Raw genomic sequence first — 23,271 nt, 5'->3', positions numbered from 1 at the left:
CCTCACAAAGCACTTTTATGGGGCTTAATCAAGGAGAAATCAAATATCTAAAATGGTCTAGCAAATAATGTCCACATTCCAGGACAGCCTGAGTCCAGAATGGGAAGCTCAGAAGCCATCAGTGGAATGTGCTCACAACTCCACTGTCACAGAAAGGTCAACTCATGGGAATGAAAGTGTGTTGCATGTCAAGGACATCAGGAAACTGCTCTTTTACATTCGGCTACAACTTTAGATGATGAGGAACATGATGTGGACACTGAGAACTTTTCTTTGTAGCTTCTGAGTTGATTCTTTAAACTTTCTTGATTCTTTGATATCATTAGCAGGACTTAAGAAGAAGTGTAAAAGCTACAAGAACATTTCAGATAAATTTCTAGGTAATACTTATTATTGGAAAAGTCTATATTAGCAGCTAACATTGATTATCTACTTATTCCTAAATAACCTCTAGGCTTCTTTCTCGCATTAATTCAGAGGATGCTTAATTCCCAGAAAGTCAAAAATAAGATCTTCATCTCCAAAGTAAATTGGTCCAAGGCAGTGAGTGGGGTTCTTTACTCAGCAGCTGTTGTGCACATAATAGTGCTAGGGAGATGTCTCTGGGGGGCTGGACCTAAATCAAAGGAAAGAATCTCTGATTAGGAGCCTGAGTGGTATTTTATTGGCAGGTGCCTGCCTTGGCATAGAACCCTGCAGGGTCCCCAGCATCTATAGAGTCTCCAGAGACCTCCAGGAATGATCCCTGAGTATTTCCAGTATGACCCCCAAACAAAATCAAACAAACCAAAATCTCTACATTATTGGTCTATTTCTCCTCCCAGTCATAAGTCACATGAATGCATCCGGCAAGTGTTGGGTTTGAACTACAAAAATGCAAATTCTATCCTGTGCCCAAAAACCTCCCGATTTGGCAGCAACTTGAGTGAAGGACACCTTTTATTAGATATGTGGAGCATGACTGAGCCAAAGCCGAAAGCCAAAGAGACAGCACAACAGGTAAGGTGCTTACCTCTTACCTTGCCTGGTTTGATACCCAGTACCCCATATGGATCCCTGAGCTGAATTAGGAGAGATTCAACTTACTGAGCTTACTCATGATCACAAGAGTAAGCTCAGAGCACCACCAGATGTGACTCTTAGCACCTATCCCCCCAAACAAAATGAAGAATACACATAAATTATTTTTATTTAGATATTGGGGTTTGGTTTGTTTGGTTTTGAGGACACATCCAGTGATGCTCAGAGCTTACTCCTGGCTCTGTACTTAGAATCACTCATGGCAGTGCTCAAGGGGACCATATGGGATGCTGGGGGTTGAAACCCAGTTGGCCATGTGTAAGGCAAAAGCCCTACCTGCACAGACCCTGGGTGAATTTGTTTGTTTGTTTATGATTTTTGATCCACATTCCTCCATGTTGAGGGGTTACTCAAAGATTGGCTCTGTACTCAGGAATTACTACTGGTGGGCTCAGGGAGCCATAAGGGATCAAACCCTGCAAGGCAAATTCCCTCCACAATGTACTATCGCTCTAGTGATAGTAAAATAAAATTATTTATTAATCTTCCTGCAATCCACTCTTCATAAAAATAGGCTTCTCCATTCTCCTTTTTGTACTTTACAAAACCCCCTTTCTGTAGGGCCACACCCACCTAGGCTCAGGGCTTACTTGGGGCTCTGTGCTCAGGGATTACTGTTAGTGGTGCTCAGGGTAACTTATGTATCACATGATCAGCCCGATGTAAAGCTTGTGACTGCCTGTTTCTCCTGTCGCTGTGACTGTGACTGTGCAGGCAAGATCTTCACTTGGGGCATGAGTCCACTGTCTCTCCACCTGCCATCCCCCACCCATCCCCAGTGGTCGTGGAACCTTCTGGATGGCAGCTGTGGCAGTTCCATCGCTTCTTACCCATGGTCCCCACGGGGTCAGTACACCATCTGATACACTGGGTCCCCTACTTTCAGGCTGCCAATTTTCTCCACCGAGTAGTAGATCCCAAAGAGGGGTGATGTCTTATAAATGGACTTCTCAGCGGGGTCACACAGCCGGTAGCTGAAAGAAGCAGAATCTCGTCAGCAGTGCCCAAAAGAGAAAGGGCCCACTAGAGAACCCTAGACGTCAACTTTTCCCTACACAAAGAGCACACCGTCTAGGACTGGACCCATAGCACAGTGGGAAAAGCACTTGCCTTGCACATAGTCAACCCAAGTTTAACTCCTGGTATCCTATATGGTTCCCTGAGCACCACCAGGAGTGAACCCTTAGTGCAGAGCCAGGAGTAACCATTGAGCACTGCCAGGATATCCCCCCCCCCAAAAAAAAACAAAGAAAATATGGGGTGTGCATATCATTCTCTCTATATAGATATATAGAGAGCAATTTTTAAAAAAATTCAAGTGTGGGGCCGGAGAGATAGCATGGAGGTAAGGCATTTTGCCTTAATGCAGAAGGTCATTGGTTCAAATCCCAGCATCCCATATGGACTCCCAAGCCTGCCAGGAGCGATTTCTGAGGCTGGAGCCAGGAGTAACCCCTGAGGGCTGCCAGGTGTGACCCAAAAATCAAAAAAATTCAAGTGTGTGTGTGTGTGTGTGTGTGTGTGTGTGTGTGTGTGTGTGTAGGGTGTTGCATGCGGCCAGCCTAGATAGACCTGAGATCGATCCCTGGCATCCCATAATGGTCCTTCGAACCAGGAGTGATTTCTTTTGTTTTGTTTTTGGGTCACACCTGGTAGCGCCCAGGGGTTAATCCTGGCTCTACACTCAGAAATCACTCCTGGCAGGCTTGGGGGACTATATGGGACACCGGGATTCGAACCACCGTCCTTCTGCATGCAAGGCAAACGCCCTACTTCCATGCTATCTCTCCGACCCCATGGAGGAGCGATTTCTGAGTGCATAGCCAGGAGCAACCCCTGAGCATCACTGAGTATGGCCCCCAAACAAACAAACAAAAAACAAAATTTCAAGTATTTTAAGTCAGTCTTCATTTGGGACATACAGAAGACATGATTAAAATCATTGGTGGGAAACAAAATCAGATCCAAATAGAAACATGTCTGAAGCACTAGAAAATCTATTAAAAAAAAAAAAGAAAGAAAGAAAAAGAAAAAGCTTGGGGCCGGTGAGGTTGCACTAGAGGTAAGGTGTCTGCCTTGCAAGCACTAGCCAAGGAAGGACCTCGGTTCGATCCCCCGGCATCCCATATGGTCCCCCCAAGCCAGGGGCAATTTCTGAGCACTTAGCCAGGAGTAACCCCTGAGTATCAAACGGGTGTGGCCCAAAAAAAACAAAAAAAGCCACAGAGATTCCTGTTCAGGAGCTGACAGATACATAGACACATGAGCTGACTGACACATGAGCTGACAGAGACATGAGCAGGCGGCTACACAGGGACCAGAAGGCAGAGCCAGGTCTTGCTGGTACTCTCACACCCTGACTCACCTCTTGAGCGTGTCCAGTGGTTCTTTTCTGTCGATGACTCCAGTGTCAGGGTCCACAGTGGTCATGATGCACCTGCCACACAGACCCCAGCAGTGAGGTGAGGCCTAGGCCCAGCCCCTGCCACTCCTGGGTGCCCCAGTTAAGCCTTACCTCGGGCAGGCCAAGACCTTTCTCATCTCCACGCTGCCGATCATCAGGTTCTCCCACGTGTCCTAGGAGGGAGGGACACAGTGTCACAAACTATCTAATGGGATAGTTTGTTCTAGGCCTAAGCAGAGATTCAGCTGAGCAGGTAGCTAGAAGTAACCACCCTCCTCCCACACACACCTGGCCCCAACTCAACAATAGGAGGGGGCTGGAGTGTGGCCCTAGAATGGAGCTCTTCAAGAACATGGCTGAGAAGGCAGTAAGCCGGGATGCCCAGACATCAACACAAGAAGAAGCACACAGTGTCACCCTCTCTGCCACCTTCTCTGTCACACTTCAAGGCTCTGTTGTGTACAGAAATGCTACTAGAAATGGAACCCCCCCAAGTGGAAACTCTGCTGAATAACATAAATGCCAATAGGATTGGGTCCCTCTAAGTGGAATCAAAGAATCTGGAGGTTTAAATTTCAAGGGCTCAGTCTTTTAAAAGTCCAGGAGTTGGGGCTGGAGCTGTGGCACAGCGGTAGGGTGTTTGCCTTACTCATGGTTGACCTAGGACAGACTGAGGTTTGATCCCTCGGTGTCCTATATGGTCCTCCAAGCCAGGAGCAATTTTTGAGTGCATAGCTAGGAGTTACCCTTGAGCGTCACCAGGTGTACCCCCCAAAAAGTTCAAGATTTGAGGGAGAGGCTGGAGGCACTAGGAGAAGGAACCTACTAAAGGGGCCACACACCAATGACAGTGATAACTAAATTCACACATACACAGAGTCACATAGGCATACAAAGACATACAACAGTCACACATACTTACAAAATCTTATAAATGTAATAAATTCTTACATTCCAACACTGTACCCTTTAACTTCATCTTACTGTCAACGTGTACCCACTAAAACCAGATAGTACCACCTGGTTTTCCATCCCAAGCAGACAAAGAGAGAGGAAAAAATTGGGACTGAGAGGAGTCTTCTAAACCATCAAAACATCACAGACCAGCATGCTTGTTTAGACATTACTTTAATCTAGAGATGTAAAGTGAACCCTTTCCCCAACTTCCTTTTTCCCTAGCCTCTTCCTTTGAGATGTAAAAGCCCACCTGGATTACAGGACTCCCCTCACCCTGATGAGTGGGGTTCTGGATAATAAAGGGGTCTAGCTTTGGGCTTGATAAAGTAAGCACATGACATAGGCAGCACATGGCTGCATTGGCAGAGAAAGGCCATGAGGCAGAATAATTCCAATAACACTTTAACTCAATGGCTTGCCAGTGTTCTTTCTCCACTGCTATCCTGCTTCATTAAACCCATCAGCCTAAGGGGTTAGAAACATGGTACCTGGGAGCAGTCTCACCCAACTCGTAGATTTTTATTTTTATTTTACAACTGGTGCCCAAACAGGGACAAAAATAAAAATAAAAATCCACTAGTTGGGTGAGAACATACCAGGCACCGTGTTTCTAACCCCTTAGGCTGATGGGTCTGATAAAGCAGGTTAGCTGTGGAGAAATAACACAGCAAGCCAGTGAGTTAAAGTTTTATTGGAGTTAGTCTGCTTTTTGCCTCGTGGCCTTTCTTTGCCACTTGGAGCCTCTGTCATGTGCTGCCTATGCCATATGCTCACTCTCTCAAGCCCAAAGCCAGACCCTTTTTTTATTCTCCAGAATCCCACCCTGTAATCCAGGTGGGCTTTTACATCTCAAAGGAAGAGGTTTGGGAAAAAGGGAGTTGGGGAAAGGATTCACTTTACAGCTCCACCTTTTCTGTTTTAAACAGAGAGAGAGAGAGAGAGAGAGAGAGAGAGAGAGAGAGAGAGAGAGAAGTTACAAAACTTCTGTTTTATTTTTCTCTCCAAAGGCTGAATCATCAGATCATAACTCAAAGCATCAAAGTTTAAATTGTAGGGGCCTGGAGAGATAGCACAGCGGCATTTGCCTTGCAAGCAGCAGATCCAGGACCAAAGGTGGTTGGTTCGAATCTTGGTGTCCCATATGGTCCCCTGTGCCTGCCAGGAGCTATTTCTGAGCAGACAGCCAGGAGTATCCCCTGAGCACTGCTGGGTGTGACCCAAAAACCAAAAAAAAAATTTTTTTTAATTGTATACATTATTCTCAAAACAAACCTTTTCCAGATCTTATAAATTTTACTATTTTTTTATAGACTTCTCTGAACATAAACATTAGAATCTTTCTGCAGATACACTTAATTGGAAAATTCTTACCAAAAGAAGAGGTTAGGGAAAAAGGAAGTATGGGTAAGGGTTCACTTCACATAGATAGGGCAAGCTAAAATTTCCATAAATCAGATTTAAAATATCACTTGTAAAATATCACTAGTACAATTCATCCTTCATTTCTCTCTCTCCATAATCTGTGTATCTGTGTGTGCATATGTGTGTAATGTGTGTGAAAGTGTGTAAAAGGGGAGTTAATAGAGGTGGAGCGAGATGAACCAGGCCGAGACACATCAGCCTGAGCCCTAGAGTAAGCCTCAAAGATGCATGTGAGAGAGAACAAGGTCCCAAAGCCTCCAGCACCCAGATCCAGATCCAGTGCCCAAGGGGCTGTTGGGAAAGGACAGGAAGGGAATTGTCCAGACCCAGAACCAAAGCAGGATCATGAATACCCATGAACACCAGCTTTGGGGCACCTGTCCCCAGATCCTGCTGACCTTCCCCTCATGTGCTCAGACATCCTCATGGTTTTTACAAACTTTGAAATTATTTTTATCATCATTATTTTTTATCTATCACCATCATCCTCATAATCATCATCATCATCGGCTCTGAGCCAGGCCCAGCAGTGCTTAGGGCTTCTTACTGGCTTTGTTTCCAGGAATCACTCCTGACAGTGGTCACCTGAGCACAGAGCCAGGAGTAAACCCTTCAGTATCATCAGGTGTAGTCCCAAGTGCCCCTACTACTACAAAGAAAAACAAGAATACATTCAAATAAAAGTTTCCAGTATAGGGCCCGGAGAGATAGCACAGGGGCGTTTGCCTTGCAAGCAGCCGATCCAGGACCAAATGTGGTTGGTTCGAATCCCGGTGTCCCATATGGTTCCCCGTGCCTGCCAGGAGCTATTTCTGAGCAGACAGCCAGGAGTAACCCCTGAGCAACGCCGGGTGTGACCCCCCCCAAAAAAAATAGTTTCCAGTATAAACTCTATGTAGAAAGGTTAAGGATAGTTTTATATAATTAAAATGCTGTTTAAGTACATCGATGTGTGTGTATGTGTGTGTGAGAGAGAGAGGAGAGAGAGAAGAGAGAGGGGAGAGAGGGGAGAGAGAGAGAGAGAGAGAGAGAAAGAGAGAGAGAGAGAGAGAGAGAGAGAGAGAGAGAGAGAGAGAGAGAGAGAGAGAGAGAATGTCTAATCTCACCTGGAGAGGCAGACCAACCCACTTTGGGGAGGGGTCTATGGAAGGTTACAAAGGGGTTGCCTGAGGGGTGTAAGGAAGAGATGAAGGAAGAAGCAGGAAGCAGCTGGAGAGACTGTCAGCATGGAAGGATATCAGGGACAAGTGTAGGGCTGCTTATGGAAGCCTGTTTAAAAGGTTTAAGTTTATAAGTCACACATAGTGGCTAGGGCCTTGAATAAAGATATGCCTCCTGAACCAGATTGCCTATGGATCATTTTCTCATCACTACCTTAAACCCGTAGACCTGCCAGCAGGAAGGGGTTGCAGGTGCGTGCTTGGGCTGGCAGAGAAAGGCCTCACCATCTATCCATTCAGAACTCTATAGTTAATATGTATTTCTACAAGAGTGTATCAGGAAATAATATGAAATGTGACTTCTATAAAAGAGGATTCTTAAAGCTGTTTTTTTTTTTTTTTTCAAATTTTGCATCTCAGACTAAACATGTCTTAGCACCAATCCCACCTCAGGAATCAACTTCCCTTCTCAAGAGTACCCAATTTCCTGACCACCCCAGCCTGCCTCCTTGACAGGCATATGGTTAAAGTTTGCTGGTGGTTCTTGGAACTCATGGGTCAGTGTTGTTACATCTATGATCTGATATGGGGTGACAATGACCCCCCTTTACTGATATACCCTTGACCCCTGCTCACTCAGATTCCCCTTTCTTGGTTTCTTTCCATCTCCAAGCTCTTCCATCCTATACTCTGGGATGCTTAGAGTTATTTTAAATTTACAGTAGAATAGAGAGGAAGTCCAGCTCTTCCCCAGGTGTTCTGTCCTATATCAGGCATCACCTCCTTCTGGACCATCTCTATTCTTTGGTACATTGGGTTTAAGCAGGAACGGCATTGTTTCTGCTGGGCTTCTTATGGAACAAGGAGACAGACAGCCACAGATAGGAACAAACTTTAAAGGCTCCAGCAATTAGAAGTTATAAAGGAGTAAGTTCCCACCTGCCCCTCTGCACAAGAGCCAACCTCCTTCTTACACCTCTCAGGGCCAGCCCATCACTTCTGCTTTCATTCCTGCTCTCTGGAATGTTGTCAGGGCTGTTGTCACTTCATAGATTGCTCTTTCTGCACCCACATAGGGCTTCTTATCAAAGCACCCCCAATAAATTCCTATCTCAGACCCACTCAGTTTCTTCAGGCCTGCAATGCCTGACAATGATGATGGTTTACAAAAGTTGGGCTTTTTGAAAGCAGCAAAAAAGGGTGAGAGGGATATGGCATCTTGGAAGGTACTTGCCTTGCACATGACTGACCCTAGTGTGATGTCTGGCACCCCAATAAGTCCCCTGAGTCCATCCAGGAAGGATTCCTTAGTGGAGAGCCAGAAGTAAACCCTGAGTACAAGTGGGTGTAGGCCCCAAACAAACCAGTTCATTTCTATACATCAACTATCTGAAAAGCTCATCACAATATCTGTAAAGGATCATCCAGGAAGAAGCAAACAAACAGCCAGGGGGCGCTGGAGTTCAGGTCCACTTCTCTCTCTCTTTTTTTTTTTTTTTTTTTTTTTGGTTTTTCGGGCCACACCCGTTTGGTGCTCAGGGGTTACTCCTGGCTAAGCACTCAGAAATTGCCCCTGGCTTGGGGGGACCATATGGGATGCCAGGGGATCAAACCGCGGTCCTTCCTTGGCTAGCGCTTGCAAACCTTACCTCTAGCGCCACCTCCCCGGCCCAAGGTCCACTTCTCTTGATCCTCAGCTCTGTTTGATATAAAATGAGGATTGATCTAAACATGTCCCTCAGGAGCCAGAGAGATAACACAGCTGTAGGACGTTTGCCTTGCACTAAGACGATTTAGGATGATGGTGGTTCAAATCCTGGCACCCCATATGGTCCCCCCCACATCCCCGTGCCTGCCAGGAGCAATTTCTGAACCTGTACAGAGTCAGGAGTAACCCCTGAGCGCTGCCGGGTGTGACCCAAAAGCCAGAATAATAATAATAATAATAATAATAATAATAATAATAATAATAATAATAAATAATAATAATAAACATGTCCCTCTCCTCAATATGGGGGTGAAGTTCAGGAAGCAGTGACCCTATAGGAGCAACTGCCCAGATAAGCAGAATGTGTCCACATGGCTAGCTTTGAACTTTGTACTGTCTCTTCCCCCCCTCTCTGACCACACTGGCCCGGGGATAGGTGGGAGCCCATTAAAAGGCTGGAACGGGGCGGGGAGGAGGGGGGCGGTCACACAAAGTAAATGTTGCACAATGCGTTCCAGAGCTCTTTCTGCAATGAGCTATGGCCTGGATTTCCACACAGGACTTTGCTGTGCCACTGTCTAATTATTACTAAGTTTACAGAGTAGAAAACAAGTTAATACACCCAGAAGGTTGGAGAAGTAATACAGTGCTTGCCTTGTATGTGACTGACCCAGGGTGGACCCCTGGCATCCCAGAACAGAAAGCCAGGAGTCAGCCCTAAGCATCACTGAGTGTGAGCCCAAACTTCCCCTAAAGGAGAAAAACTGGGGAGCCTAAGGGAGAGGATGCTTGTCTTGCATGTGGTCCTTGTTAGTCATGTGGCCCGTGTTAGTCTAACTATAGAATTGACTCCTGAGCACAGAGCCAGGAGTCTAAACAGAGCTTGAACACTGAAGGATGTAACACAAAAGAAATATAGAAAGGTCTGGTCTTCCTCACATTGATGCACTACATTGTTGGAATTTTCATGGGCTGGGGCCCAGAGGTGAGACCTTAGTTCTATTAGCAAGACTCGATCCTGCAGCCTCTGCCAAGAGCTCCCTCTGCTGGGTAGAAGGCGCCGAACAGCAGCGCCACTTACCTCCTGGAAGGCACCGCAGCCAGTAACCACGATGTTGGGCCTGAAATGCTCCATCTTGGCTTTCTTCTCCATGCGGGTGTTGAGGTCGGCGAGGGAGGCCTCGGAGAGGATCATGATTGGGCTGCAGTCTGGGTAAGCCACCTAGGCCAAGGAGCAAGGTGCCGTTACTTTCGGCAGAGGCTCGGACCCGTGCAGAACACAGCAAGCTCAGGCTCCCAAGGGAGCATTGAGAGAGACTAGCCACGGGATCGAGCCACAGAAGGGGAACAGGAAAGGGTAGCTTGAAAAGAAGGTGGCACTGAGCACTGGGGCAGCAGCACCTAGACAGCACCCCCATCTGCCTGTCCGCACTTCCCAAGGCCCTTCAAAATCCCTCTTACATCCTCCGCCATTCTAGGAAATCAGTTCTCTCTCTTTCCACAAGATGCACCTATTAAGGTACCTAGTGTATGCCAGGCACAGTTCTAGGCAGAAAAATGCAAACCCCTTACACTCAAGGTGCCTGTAGGTTGGAATAGAGAAAGCTCCTTAAGTTGCCTGTATTGGAAACCTGGGTCTCTCTGAAGAGAGGCTTCTTCTTAGGGGTTGCGAGTGGGCTGAGTGTGCTTTCTCTAAGAAGAAACCTGAGTTTAGTAACTGGTGCAATAGTACAGCAGAGAGGGTGCTCGCTTTGCACAGGCAGAGCTAGATTTGGCCTCAGGCATCTGATAGGGTCCCCTGAGCATTGCCAAGAGTAAGCTGTGAACATTTCTGAGGCCCAGAAACCAAAACAAGCAGACAAAAGAAACCTTAGCTTTTAGTCCCAAAGAAAGTTCTCTCTTGTCTCCTGGAAGGGTTTTCTACCAAGTCCTCACATCCTGGGATTCACCCCAGCCTCTCTTTCAGAGATGTCTCCCATGGTCTATAAAAAACCCTCCCTTCTTAGGGGGCCCACCAGGCTTTGTTGCCACTTCTATTTCCATCCCCAATCATTGTAGTAATTTTACCCTCAGTATCACGGGCTATCCCCATCCTGTCCTCTGGAGGAAACCAAGAAACCTCTCTTGGCCTTGGGGGCCAGGAAGAGCACAGGGGTGGGTGAGCAGAAGGCTGCTGGATAAGCTAACCTGGTATTTCTGCACAAAAGCAGGGAGAATTTTCCGCGAAGGCCTTCCTTTCATGTTCTTTTCAAACTGAACCAGCCGGTAAGCTTCTGTCTTCAAATAGTTCGTAAACCACTGGGCCACCTCATCACCACAGTCCCGACCCTGAATATCCAGACCAAATAGCCTGAAAAAGGTAGAAGAGACTTCCAAAGTAATTTTCCTGTACCAAGCCCCAAGGCACAAGCAGCAAAGACAGAAGAGGAATCAGGTAAGATCTTTCACAAGATACCATAAGAGAAAACTGAAATAGGAGATGTTTGCATCATGTATCATTGACCAAAGATTTGTCCCAAGAAAATGGCATAACAACCTTCCAAAAAGTGAAAACATGAGATATGAGAAATAACAGGCAAGGTAGCAAAATGAAGAAAACTATGTTCAGCCTCATTAGAAACCTAGATCCAAACCATGAGGATAGTTCCACACCACAGCGAGAAGAAATGGATGAAAACAGAAGATGGACAATCCTAGCTCTAAGGAAGGGTGTGTCCAACCTTTTAGCAAAACAGTCTGACATTTTCTTATCAAAATGTCATATACACCATAAACTTGGGGTCAAGTGAATGAAAGCACCGTCCCATTGAGTTTACTTAAATGTATCTCTGAACAAAGTAAATGCTGCTGAGAGAATACCATTCAAGTTAGTAAAACAATTGCAAATAAGTGTTCTGAGCATGGACTGAAGAATGAATATGTATACTTCAGCTGAAAACCAACCAGCCTTAGAGGAAAGAATATTCTAGAACTTCCACTCTGAGGAACAGACTTAGACACATAAGCTGAGAGAGATGCAAGCTGCTTAACAATATCCTGATCAAAAAAATTCTTAACAATACTTTTCAAATTTTTCAAACTCTGAAAAACTTAAAAGTTTTCATGGGAACATGAAGCCAGAGAGATAGGACAGTAGGGAAGACATTTGGCCTTGCATGAAGCAGACTCAGATTCAAACTGCAGCATCACAGAGTCCCCAGAACCCCAAGTCAGGAACGATCGAGCACAGAGCCAGGAGTAAACATCAAGCACTGTCAAGTATGGTGCAGAGAGCCAGAGAGGACATTTCCCTTTTCCCCTGGGCTCCTCTTAGGTGACTGGAATAATTGAATTAAAATCAGGCAGATGAGTAGAAGAAAAGAAGAGATGTAACCACATATGTTGAAGAATACACGGGATGTGCATTCTAGAGCCAGTAAGCCAGGGATTGGAGAGAGGGGACAGTGGGAGGGTGTCTCTACCTTGCAACAGCCAATCTGGGGCATCCCTGGTTACTCAGTACACCTGAGCAGCACCAGGATAATTTCTGAGCATAACCACGTGTGACTCCTGGGCATCATTGGGTGTAGCCTCAAAATAAAAAGGGGATTCACCCAGTGAGGCAAATGGGGTGAGCAAAGGGAAAGGAGAAGGTCCTGAGATGCAGATTCAGAGATGCAGATAACACAGACATAAACTCTGTCATTACTTGCACAATCTATCAGAGACTTAGATTTCTTGGTTAAAATGATTCTTTCCAGTAAAAAAAAAAAAAAAAAAAAAAAAACCTGAATTCTGAGCAATAACTCCTGTTTATACCTTTAGGTAGTTAAAAGGCCATCACAGTTTTTCTCCTGAACCTACAGGTCTCTGGAGAAGAATCCACCTGGCAAAGTGACACATGGCAGGACTATCCTGTACATTTTGGGGTGCACATTCACTGTGGGAGGAGCCACAGAGATGAAGACAGAGCTGGAATCCTTCCATGTACTCTGTGCTGTGTTGATTTGTCTTATCTGAATATTCTGTGTTTCTTGTGTAATCTGACACAGGTGTTTACTTCGTGGCTGTGTTACACTGTTTACACATGCCTCCTATGTACTTTTTGTGTGTGTATTAAATTATGTTTCTATTATCCCTCAAGAATAGAACCTTTAATGAAATGCAGCCCGGTGGAGAAATCCTTTCACTTCAAAAGGAGTGATTATTTCATTATAAAGAATGAAATGAGACAAGCATGGCTCACTTGCCAGGCTCTGGAAGTGGTTTCTGGATCCCTCCCACTTGAACTCTCAGTTCAGCTTTTCTGACAATTATTCTTTGTAATCATTAAGATGCCCTCCTGATTTGTGCTTAAATAAAGATTTTATTTAATAAAAAAAAAAAAGATGCCTGGTCTATAACTTCTCTAAAAGAAATCTTTTTCTTTCAACACCACTGAGACTGTTCTGCCTGTTTAGCAAGGTCACTTCCCACAGGGAAATTTGGTTAAGGTTCATGACCAAGCATACAGCCAGGCCACATCCACTGCAGCCTGTGTCTTCTGACCTGTGGACGCACTATGGGCACTATGGCTTTGCACTCTGGAGAAATCAAACAGGAATATGACACTTTCCTTGTAATTGACTAAACCTAGCTTGATCCCTAATGGACACAAAGGATCTGCTAAGCCGGGGCCTGAGTGATACCATAGAAGTAGGGCACTTGCCTTGCCCTCGGCCAATCTGGACAGAACCAGATTCGATTCCCAGTATCTCATATGGTTCCCAAAGCCTGCCAGGAGTGATTTCTGAACACAGAGCCAGGAGTAACCCCTGAGCACCACTGAGTGTGGCCCCATAACCAAAAACCAAAGCCAAATTAAAAAGAAATCACTAAGCCCTGCCAGGAATGATCTCTGTGCATAGAGTGAGGAGTAAGCCCTGAGCACTGCTCAGTGGGGAGAGAAAGAAAGCAAAAAAAGCACCAAGAGAAAACAAGAAAGAAAGCAAGAAGAAAGGGTACAAGATTGCAGCAGGTAGGGAGGGCATTGGCTTTGCCCTGATTAGATCTCCATCATCCCATAGGGTTCCCTGAGCCCTCCAGGAGTGATCCTGAACATAAAGCCAGGACAGACAGCTAGGTCCAAACAAACAAACAACAACAAACTAAACAAGATGAGAAGATGAAAGGGAAGATGGAGATTGGTGGGGGGGAGGAAAGCTAGAGATAGAGAGGAAGGTGAGCCTGAGCTCTCTGGGGTCCTCAAATACCCTCCCCATAGAGCACCTGCAGTTCTGAAGTTTATTGGATGAAGGCATCTTGCTGGGCATCACCAGTGGGTCCATGCCAGGAGCACCAAGGACCAAGCGGTCGCCCTCAGGGGTGACAGAGACCAGAACCAGGCGTGGCTCCTGCCGGGCTGTGACCATGTGTCCATCCTCCTTGACAACCAGCCAGAACCTGCAGAGACATCAGTCAGGGAGCAGTCACCCTCCTCCCAACAGCTCCCGTTCCATCCAAGTCCTCCCCAACTATGACATCCCCATTTTTTCTGAATAATTATCCAGATAGAGTGACATTTTGGGGGTACAATTTTTTGTGCTCCAAGAAAGGACTTATTTGGCCAGAACAGCTCTGGGTATGGGTGTTCACCCAAAGGAGGATGGGGAAATCCCCCCACTTCTGCAAATCAGGAAAGGAGGTGGGTTAGGGGCTATTCCTCACTGTGGGTGACTTACCATTTGGGGACTCTGCTCTGTCTAGAGGTTTCTTGTTTTGTTAGAACCTTGTTTTTAACAATATAGATATTCCTTTAAAAAACTGGACATTGGGGCCAGAGAGATAGCATAGTGGTAGAGCATTTGCCTCGCATGATTCCCAGCATCCCAGATGGCCCCCTGAGCCTGCCAGAAGCAATTTCTGAGCAAAGAGCCAGGAGTAACCCCTGAGCACCGCTGGGTGTGGCCCCAAAACAAAACAAAACAAAACAAACAAAAAAAAAACCCTGGACATTGAGCTCCCATATGATCCAGCAATACCACTTAGAGATATGCCCTAAAACCACAAAAACACAACACAATAACGTCTTCTGCACACCTATATTCATTGCAGCACTATTTATAATAGCCAGAATCTGGAGACAACCCAGATGCCCAACAACAGATAAGTGACTAAAGAAACTGTGGTACATCTACACAATGGAATACTATGCAGCTATTAGAAGAAATAAAGTCACAAAATTTGCTTATACATGGATGGATTTGGAGACTATTATGTTGAGTGAAATAAATCAGAGGGAAAGAGGTAAGCAAAGAATAGTCTCACTCATATGTGGTATTTAAGATAAACGAAAGAGGCCAGAGCAGTGACAGAAGTGGTAAGGCATCTGTCTTGCATGTGCTAGCCTAGGAATAATCCCTAAGCATCACCGTGTGTGGTCCCCCCAAAACAAAAACAAAAACAAACAAAAAAAGATAAATGAAAGACAGGGGCCAGATAGATAGCACAGTGATAGGGTGTTTGTCTTGTACGTAGCTGATCCAGGACAGGCGGTGGTTTGAATTCAGGCATCTCATATGGTCCACAAGCCTGCCAGAAGCAATTTCTGAGCACAGAGCCAGGAGCAACCCCGAGTGCTGTCAGGTGTGACTCAAAAATCAAAAAGGGGAGGGAGTTTCTGGGGCCGAAGAGATAGCACATCAGTAGGACGTTTGCCTTGCAAAGCAGCCAACCTAGGACCATTGGTGGTTTGAATCCCATGTCCCCTATGCCTGCCAGAAGCAATTTCTGAGCAGAGAGCCAGGAGTAACCCCTGAGCACTGTTGGATGTGCCCCCATCAAAAGAAAAGAAAAGGAAAGGAAAAAAGAAAAATGAAAGACAGTATAATAACAATACCCAGAGACAATAGAGATGAGGGTTGGAAAAATCAGCCAATGATAACAAGCTTATCACAAAGAATGGTAAGTAGGGGCTGGCGAGGTGGCGCTAGAGGTAAGGTGTCTGCCTTGCAAGCACTAGCCAAGGAAGGACCACGGTTCAATCCCCAGGCATCCCATATGGTCCCCCAAGCCAGGGGCAATTTCTGAGCGCTTAGCCAGGAGTAACTCTTGAGCATCAAACGGGTGTGGTCCGAGAAACAAACAAACAAACAAACAAGAATGGTAAGTGCAGTTAGAGAAATAACTACATTTACAGCTACAATGACAACAATTAGGGGAAGAGAAATACAATGCCTATCTTAAAGAGAGGCAGAGATGGGGAGGCTAAGAAATGGGGGACAATGATGGCAGGAAAGTTGCACTGGTGAAGTGGGTGTGCATTTTATGGCTGAAACCCAATTACAATCATGTTTATAACCACTGTAACCATTGTGCTTAAAGAAATTATTTAAAAAATAAAAGAAAGAAAACTTGTGTTTAAACTGCTTGTTTAAAATGGTTAGAGCAAGAATGCATGGGGAGGGCATTTGTCTTGAACACAGCCAACCAGGGTTCCATTCCCTGTACAACAGAGAATCCCCCAAACTCAGAGACAGGCAAGTGGTGGGAGGGAAATTGGGGACGTTAGTAGGTGGAAGTGGACACTGAGGAAGGATGTATTGGAATATTGTTCGCCTGAGACCCAATCATAAGTAACATAATTCACCTGCTTTGTAACTACACATGCTTTGGTTTGCTTTCAAGTCACACACATTCGGTTCAGTCCTGGCAGCGCTCAGGGAATCTATGGATGCCAGGGTCAGCCACATGCAAGGCAAACACCCTACCTGTTGTGCTATCACTCCAGCCCACCAATTTGTTTTTTACAAAATTCTTTTTTCCTATGCCAGAATTGGCCAAAACTACTGGCCCAAGTGAGTGGAGACCCCATAGGAAGATCATGAAAGATTCCGGAATACCAGTGACCCCTGCAGCATCTCTGTGCTGAGTCTCCAATGATATGGTACTCTGAGCCTGCCAGGATCAGCATACCTGAGTTCGATGCCTCGCATCTCATAGGGTTCCCAGAGCCCACCAGGAGTGATTTCTGAGTGCAGAGACAGGAGTAAATCCTGACTAGGATTTACTCTGTGCTCAGAAAAGGATGTGGGCCTCCCCAAAACAACATCAACAAAACCAGCTTCGAGCAAATACCCAATAACTGTTACTCCACCCTGGATTTACGTGTAGCGACCTGAGACCCACCCATTTCTGGGAGGGGTCTTGGGAACCGGATAATAGGTGTGACTTTACCTGCTAGACCCGGCCCATTCCTGGGAGGGGTCTTGGAATAGGTAGATAAACCCGGAAGCCAGGGGATTAAGGGCTTTTGCATTTTGGCCCTGCTGGGCTCTCTGAGGAAGGTGGCTGAAAGAGGATAAGACGCAGGGCAAGCCTAGAATGGCTGTATGCTTGAAAGGTTATGAGTAGGCCACACACATGTGGTGGCTAGGGCCTAAATAAAGATGATTCTTCCTGAAGCCTGCCTGTGAGTGAGTGATTTCGCGATTACCTGGGCCTGGAACCCGCCGGGTGCATGGGGGTTGCTGAGCCACGTGGCCTGGGATGGCAGACAGAGAAATCCACCTCCATCCATCGCCATCCAGCCCCATCCTTAATTATTTAACACTACAAATAACAACAGAGCTGAGAGCACCTAGGACTTGCTTTGCCCTCAAAAAGATGAAGAAAAGCCACATTCATTAGGGGACCCATGGGAGAGGACGGAGGAACAGGCAGGATATGGAAGCACTCTCATCTATGATTTAGAGTTAGAGAACAGATTTGGAGTTAGGCCTTTTTATAACTTCAAAGGGGGGGCCAGGAGAGATAGTGTAGGGGCTAAAGTTCTTGAGCTGCATGCAACTGCTTCAACATTGCACTTCGATCCCTGGCATCATACTGGCCCCTAAGCACCTGCAAGGATCTTTCCTGAGCACATAGCAAGGACTAGTCTGAGCGCTGTGGCTCATACACAGACCAAGGGCAGATGGTGGGGAAACAGCATGAATCACCTCACATCCTGCCTTCAGAGAGGGTCTGCATGGACTACAAAGGAGTATGTCAACTGTGACTGAGAATTGCTTTGCCGGGTAAGGGGAACTCCCCCAGGGATCCCAATTCCCAGTGGCGGTGGCAGGTGAGCAGTGCAGCACTTTGGGGGTGGACTTCAGACACACCAAAGAGCAAGTGCTGTGGCTAAACATTTACAAGCAGGCATGGAGGTCAGATACACACCAGAGGTCCAGAGCTCTGGAAGCATGAGCTGCTTCTAGAGCACTTACAGAGACAGTGGCAGTACCTTGTCTGAAAGAAAGGGGAGCCTGCCCTGTATGTCCCAGGACCTGGAGCTCTGATACTCCAGGCTCTGAGTGAGAGAATATCATCATTTCACAGACTTCTTACCAGCTTCCTTCTGGGTTTCTGTAAAACTTTAATAAATATAACCCAGATGAGAGATGCTCACAGAGATCTTTCAAGTTCAAGCTTTCTTCGTCCATATGGAAAAGGAAGAGAGAGAATCCAAGGCCAAATTCTGGTTCTGAGTCTCATACAATCTATCTTCCCTTCTTTCCTTCCATCTTTTCTTTTCTTCTTTCTCCCATAAAATCATTTTTCTCCTTCCATCCTTCCTTTATTCCTTCCTTCCTTCCTTTCTCTTTCCTTCCTTCCTTCTTTCTTTCCTTCCTTCCTTCTTTCCTTCCTTCCTTCTTTCTGTCCTTCCTTCCTCCATAGTCTTTTCTTCTTTCTCCCATACAATTCTTTTGTTCCTTCCTTTCTTTTTCCTCTCTTCTTTCTTTTTTTCTCCCATATAATCCTTTTTTCCCTTCCTTCTCTCCAAGATTATGGGCCACATCAGGCAGTGCTCAGGGCTCACACTTGGCTCTACACTGCAGGTTCATCCTGGAAATGCTCAAGAGATCATCTGTTGTTCCAGAAATCAAATCAGATTCAGCTTGGTCCAAGGCAAAAGTCATAACATCTGTGTGAGCTCTCTGGTCCAGACAATCCTTTCCAACACACTTTGGTTTCATGGCAAGAACAGAGGTGTTGCCCCAGAGATGCGCGTTCAAATCCCTCCTGCTGCCTAATGGTTCAACACTCTTGGCTCACATGCTTCCTTTGTTACAAAAGGGAGATACAGCTCAGGAGACTCTTATGAGCTTAGATGATAAAGGCATCTCCACAGAAGACTTAGCTCATCCCTATGTTAAGCACTGAATAAAGATTTCTTTTGTTATGTCTCCCTGCATCCCAACTTCCCCACCCCACTCCATGCCACATACTGATTGCTTACAGGTAGGAAACATTTATGCATTCTACTTAGTAGGGTGCCCACAGGAGCAGATGTGCAAAGGGCAAATTCCACAGAAGTCCCAGCAAAGTAGCTTCAATGAGCAGTGGAAAGTCATAGCTCTTCCCAGGTTCAGAGAAAGGAAACAAGGACAGAAATCAAAAACTGTCCTGGGAAAGGCCTCATCTTGGGCTGAGAATGTGCCTACATGGGAGCATTCATGTTTCATACCTACAAGGTCTTAGATTCATCGACATGGAAGATGCCCAGGGTGCTGCCAGGGGTGGTCCTAGTAGCCAGCAAGATGGCTTGGTCTCTGCCAGGAGTGCCCTCTTTCCAGGTCAAGACCAGTCATCCAAGGCCCAAGCGATAGCAGAGCTGGGAGGGTGTTTTCCCTGCAGGAGGCCAACCTAGGTTCAATCCCTAGCATCCTATATGGTCCCTCATGCCCAACAGGAGTGATTCCTGAGCACAGAGCCAAAAGCATCCACTGAGCACCACTGGGTATGGCCAAAACAAAACAAAAACAGTCATCCTTCAAAGCAAGGAGCAGCAGGCCAGAGAGATAGTACAGCGGGCAGGCACTTGCCTTGAGGTCGGCTAGACAGGGTGGCAGACGCATGCTCCGAGCTGGAAGAGAAAGGCCTCATCCTCCATCCCTCCATCAGTCAACCTCTTCAGGGGCTGACTTGCAACAGTATCCCATAAGGTCCCCTGAGCCCATTAAGAGTGATTGCCGAGCAAAGAGCCAGGAGTAAGCCCTAAATACTGATGGGTGTCACCCAAAATCAAAACCAAAAAAGGCAGTGTGGGTATTTCTTTGTGAGTGCAGTGTAGGCAGAAACCTCTCCTAGCCTGGGAAGGGCCCGTGGCACTGAGCCCGATCTTCTCACAGGAAGAAAATCCCTAATCCTCACACTCAGACAAATCCTGAACATCTTTTTCTTCTCAGTAATCCTCAATAAAAATCCTTTAATCCAGACAGCAGCATTCCCTGGGGAGGATTTCAACACCTCAGCAAGCTGGTTTTGCTCCTAGTGATTGGATTCCTCAAGTCTGGGCAGGGCCATCAGGAAATGAGAGTTTTTAAATAAACTCTCCAGGATAGTCCTGGGATGCAAGGAAGCAGGAAGGCTCTGTGCACTCAAGGCTGGAGCAGCTGGGCAGGTCAAAGCTTGTCAATCTACAGCTGCCTGGAGGTTGATCCCCAGCATGGAATGGGGTCCCCAGAGCCTGGGATGGAGTGATCCCTGGACATAGGGCCAGCTTTAAGTCCTAAGCAGTATACTAAGCAAGCTGTGACTCCAATACAAATAAAAAAAAGCCAGGCATTGTGTGCTGGATCAGGTGTTGTAAGTTCCCCCCAAATTCTTTACTGAGAACCCTTTACCCCTGGGAGAGGAGTACAGCAGTGCCTTCACTTTACTCTCTGCACACTGTTACAACCAGACTCTACACACAATGTTACAACCACACTCTACACAGTTACAACTACACTCCACACACTGTCACAACCACACTCTATGCATACTATTACAATCACAGCACACTGGTTACAACCGCATTGCTATAGCCACACTCCACACGTTTTGCAATCACCAGTGCCTGCTCTCCAGGGCTCTCCCAGGCCTTTTCCCGTGACGGGGAATGAGTGAAGTTCAAGGCGCAACAGAATCAAAGGCAGCGCCCCGAAACCAAACTTGGTACCTGCCCTTTCACCCGTCCCACACTGCCCACACTAGACCACAGAATTGGGCTACCCGGGTGGTAGAGTTCAGAGCCGGCAGATGCCTGGCGACCACCAACCATCTCAGACCACCCTTATGGCTTTTAAATACTTTTATTGTTTTATTTTGCTCCGGGGCCGCACCAGGCACTTACTTCTGGCTCTGCACTCAGGAATCACTCTTGGAGATATTGGGTGGGGGGAGTCTATGGGATGCCCGGAATAGAACCCGACCCAGGTGTGCATGCAAGGTGTGCTATAGCTCCAGCCCTTAACCAGGGATGCCATCTGTCTTCGGAGCATGCCAGGACCTCACTCTCTTTCCAGGTCTGTGTCAACAGGGCTTTTTCCTTGCCTACTCGCCAACAGCCCGAGAATCCGGAGGCACTCTGCTTCCCTCTCCTTCCCGGGGCACCCCGGCCTCCTCCAGCCCTCTGGCCTGTCCTACCTGTCCTGCAGGTGACCGTTGCGCAGCCCTAGGGTTGTGCACTCGGCCTCGCTCACCGGCACCCCTTTGCACGACTTGAGCGGGTAAATGCAGAGCTGCGCCACGGTGCCCACCTGCTGCAGCCGCCGGGGCCGCCGAGAGCGCGCGCGGTGCCAGGCCACGGCCCCCAGGGTCACCGCGGCCGCCCCCAGAGCGGCCACCCCCAGCCAGACGGGTCGGCCGGTCGCGGGCAGGCCCAGGCGGGCGAGCGCGGTGGAGCCGGCGGTGCCCATGGCCAGTGGCGGGAGCGCAACGGGCGGGCAGGCTTTGGGGCGCACTGGCAAGTTCGGGGTCCCGACGCGCTGCAGGCCGAGCTAGAGGATTGTGCCACTTTGGCTCAACCTCGGGTGCTCCCAGGACTCGGGCGCCCTCGAGAGGCGATGCAGACGCCACCTCCGGGGTGGCCCCTCTCGCTCACTTCCCTTCTCTCCCTTCCGGTCTCCGGCTGCCACCACCGCCCCCTTTTTTGCAGGACTGCGCCGGGCTGCGGGAGGATTTGCACCGCCGAGCTCCGGGCTTTCTCTTGGCACCGCCGCGGTTGGACCCGGGCGCGCGGGGAAGGGGGCCCTATTCTGCCCTGGCTTTGCCGCCCCGGCCTCTGTCCCCGACAGCGTTGACTCGGGTTTTTCGGGTTTGAATCCTCCGTCGGAGAGGGGACCCAGTCTCCCCATCCTCCCTAGAGCCTCTCCTTGCGCTAGAACTTCCCAAAGACAGCCTGGGAGGTCGCGGTCCCTTTACACCGACCTGGCGACCGGCCCTCCACCGTCAGGCCTCACAGCTCACCTTGTCAGTAATTTCTGGACCACGTCTGTTTTCCTGTTCTAGCTAAATTCAAGTTTAATGGGAGTGCGGGGAAGGTGAGCACCTGGAGGCGCTCACGTGCCGTTGCTGTTTGTGTGCTCAGGTGGTGCTCTGGGGACCAAGCTGCTGGGCCGGCTCTCAGCACCTCTGACATTCCAGCTTGGTGGCTGGATGTATTAAAGGGCTTTGTCATTGCCTTTCCTCCTTGGTGGTGCAAGTCTAGCTTTATCCTTCACAGCTTTGTTTTCCTGCCGGCTTTGCTCGCAGCTGACTGGGGTTCTATTCCCAGCACCACAATGGTGCTACTAGGAGTAATCCCTGAGCAAAGCCAGGAGCATCGCTAGGTGAAGAACCCGGATTAAAATAATAATAATAGGGGCTGGAGAGATAGCATGGAGGTAAAGCGTTTGCCTTTCATGCAAGAGGTCATCGGTTCGAATCCCAGCGTCCCATATGGTCCCCTGTGCCTGCCAGGAGCAATTTCTGAGCATGGAGCCAGGAGTAACCCCTGAGCACTGCCGGGTGTGACCCAAAAACCAAAAAAAAAAAAAAATAATAATAATAATAATAATTTTAAACATTCTTTTAGGGGTTTAGAGATATTTCATAGTGAGAAGAGTTCATGTTTTGCATATCCGAGGCCTGAGGTTGATGCCCAGCACTACTGGGTATGGCCTGAGCACTACCAAGTGACACCAAATTCACATGGCCACGTACTGCTCATCTGCCCTACTGGTGACTCCTCTAAAAATAGTAACGTTTTAGGGCTAGAGCGATAGAACAGTGTAGTAAGGCAGTGGCCTTCCCTGGCCCGATGCAAGGTCTAGTCACAGCATCCTGCGTAGTTTCCCAAACATTGCCAGAAGTAATCCCTGAGTGTAGAGCCAGGAGTAACCTCTCAGCATTGCCTGGTGCGACCTAAACTCCCCCACACACCCCAAATTTAAAAACTTTATTTTTCATTAAAAAACTATCTTTTTTTAATTGCGTCTCAGAACTGTTCTTTTTTTTTTTTTCCTTTGTCAACCTAGGCATAAAAATAAAAACTCCCTTTTTCAGTGTATGAGACACAAATCTGGGGACCAGGGAGATAGTATAGTGGACAGTGCACTTGCCTGCCAAGCAGCTGATCCCATTGGATCCTCAGGTATTGTATATGGTTCCCTGAGCACTTTTGGAGTGATGTCTGGGCATAGTCTAAAGTACTCCCTGAGCCTCAGCTCAGTGTGGCCAATAAAACAAAAATTAAAAATAATAAATCTCTTCTCCTAAATAAAACCCATAATAATTTC

General features: G+C 47.3%; 1 protein-coding gene across 1 annotated transcript; it reads right to left on the bottom strand.

The window, feature by feature from the left end:
• Window positions 1-1,847: 1,847 nt before the first annotated feature.
• On the bottom strand, window positions 1,848-21,727 carry MTARC2 (mitochondrial amidoxime reducing component 2). The gene is made up of 7 exons (XM_049769533.1): window positions 21,140-21,727; window positions 13,979-14,152; window positions 10,919-11,081; window positions 9,813-9,953; window positions 3,596-3,657; window positions 3,446-3,517; window positions 1,848-2,054 (listed from the first exon to the last, which is right to left on the bottom strand). The coding sequence occupies exons 1-7, from the start codon at window positions 21,409-21,411 to the stop codon at window positions 1,928-1,930; spliced, it is 1,011 nt and encodes a 336-aa protein (XP_049625490.1). The 5' UTR covers window positions 21,412-21,727; the 3' UTR covers window positions 1,848-1,927.
• Window positions 21,728-23,271: the final 1,544 nt, after the last annotated feature.

This window comes from Suncus etruscus, chromosome 3 (assembly GCF_024139225.1).
Source record: "Suncus etruscus isolate mSunEtr1 chromosome 3, mSunEtr1.pri.cur, whole genome shotgun sequence".
NCBI classification, from domain to species: Eukaryota; Metazoa; Chordata; class Mammalia; order Eulipotyphla; family Soricidae; genus Suncus; species Suncus etruscus.
This window is presented reverse-complemented; position numbering and strand designations above follow the sequence as displayed.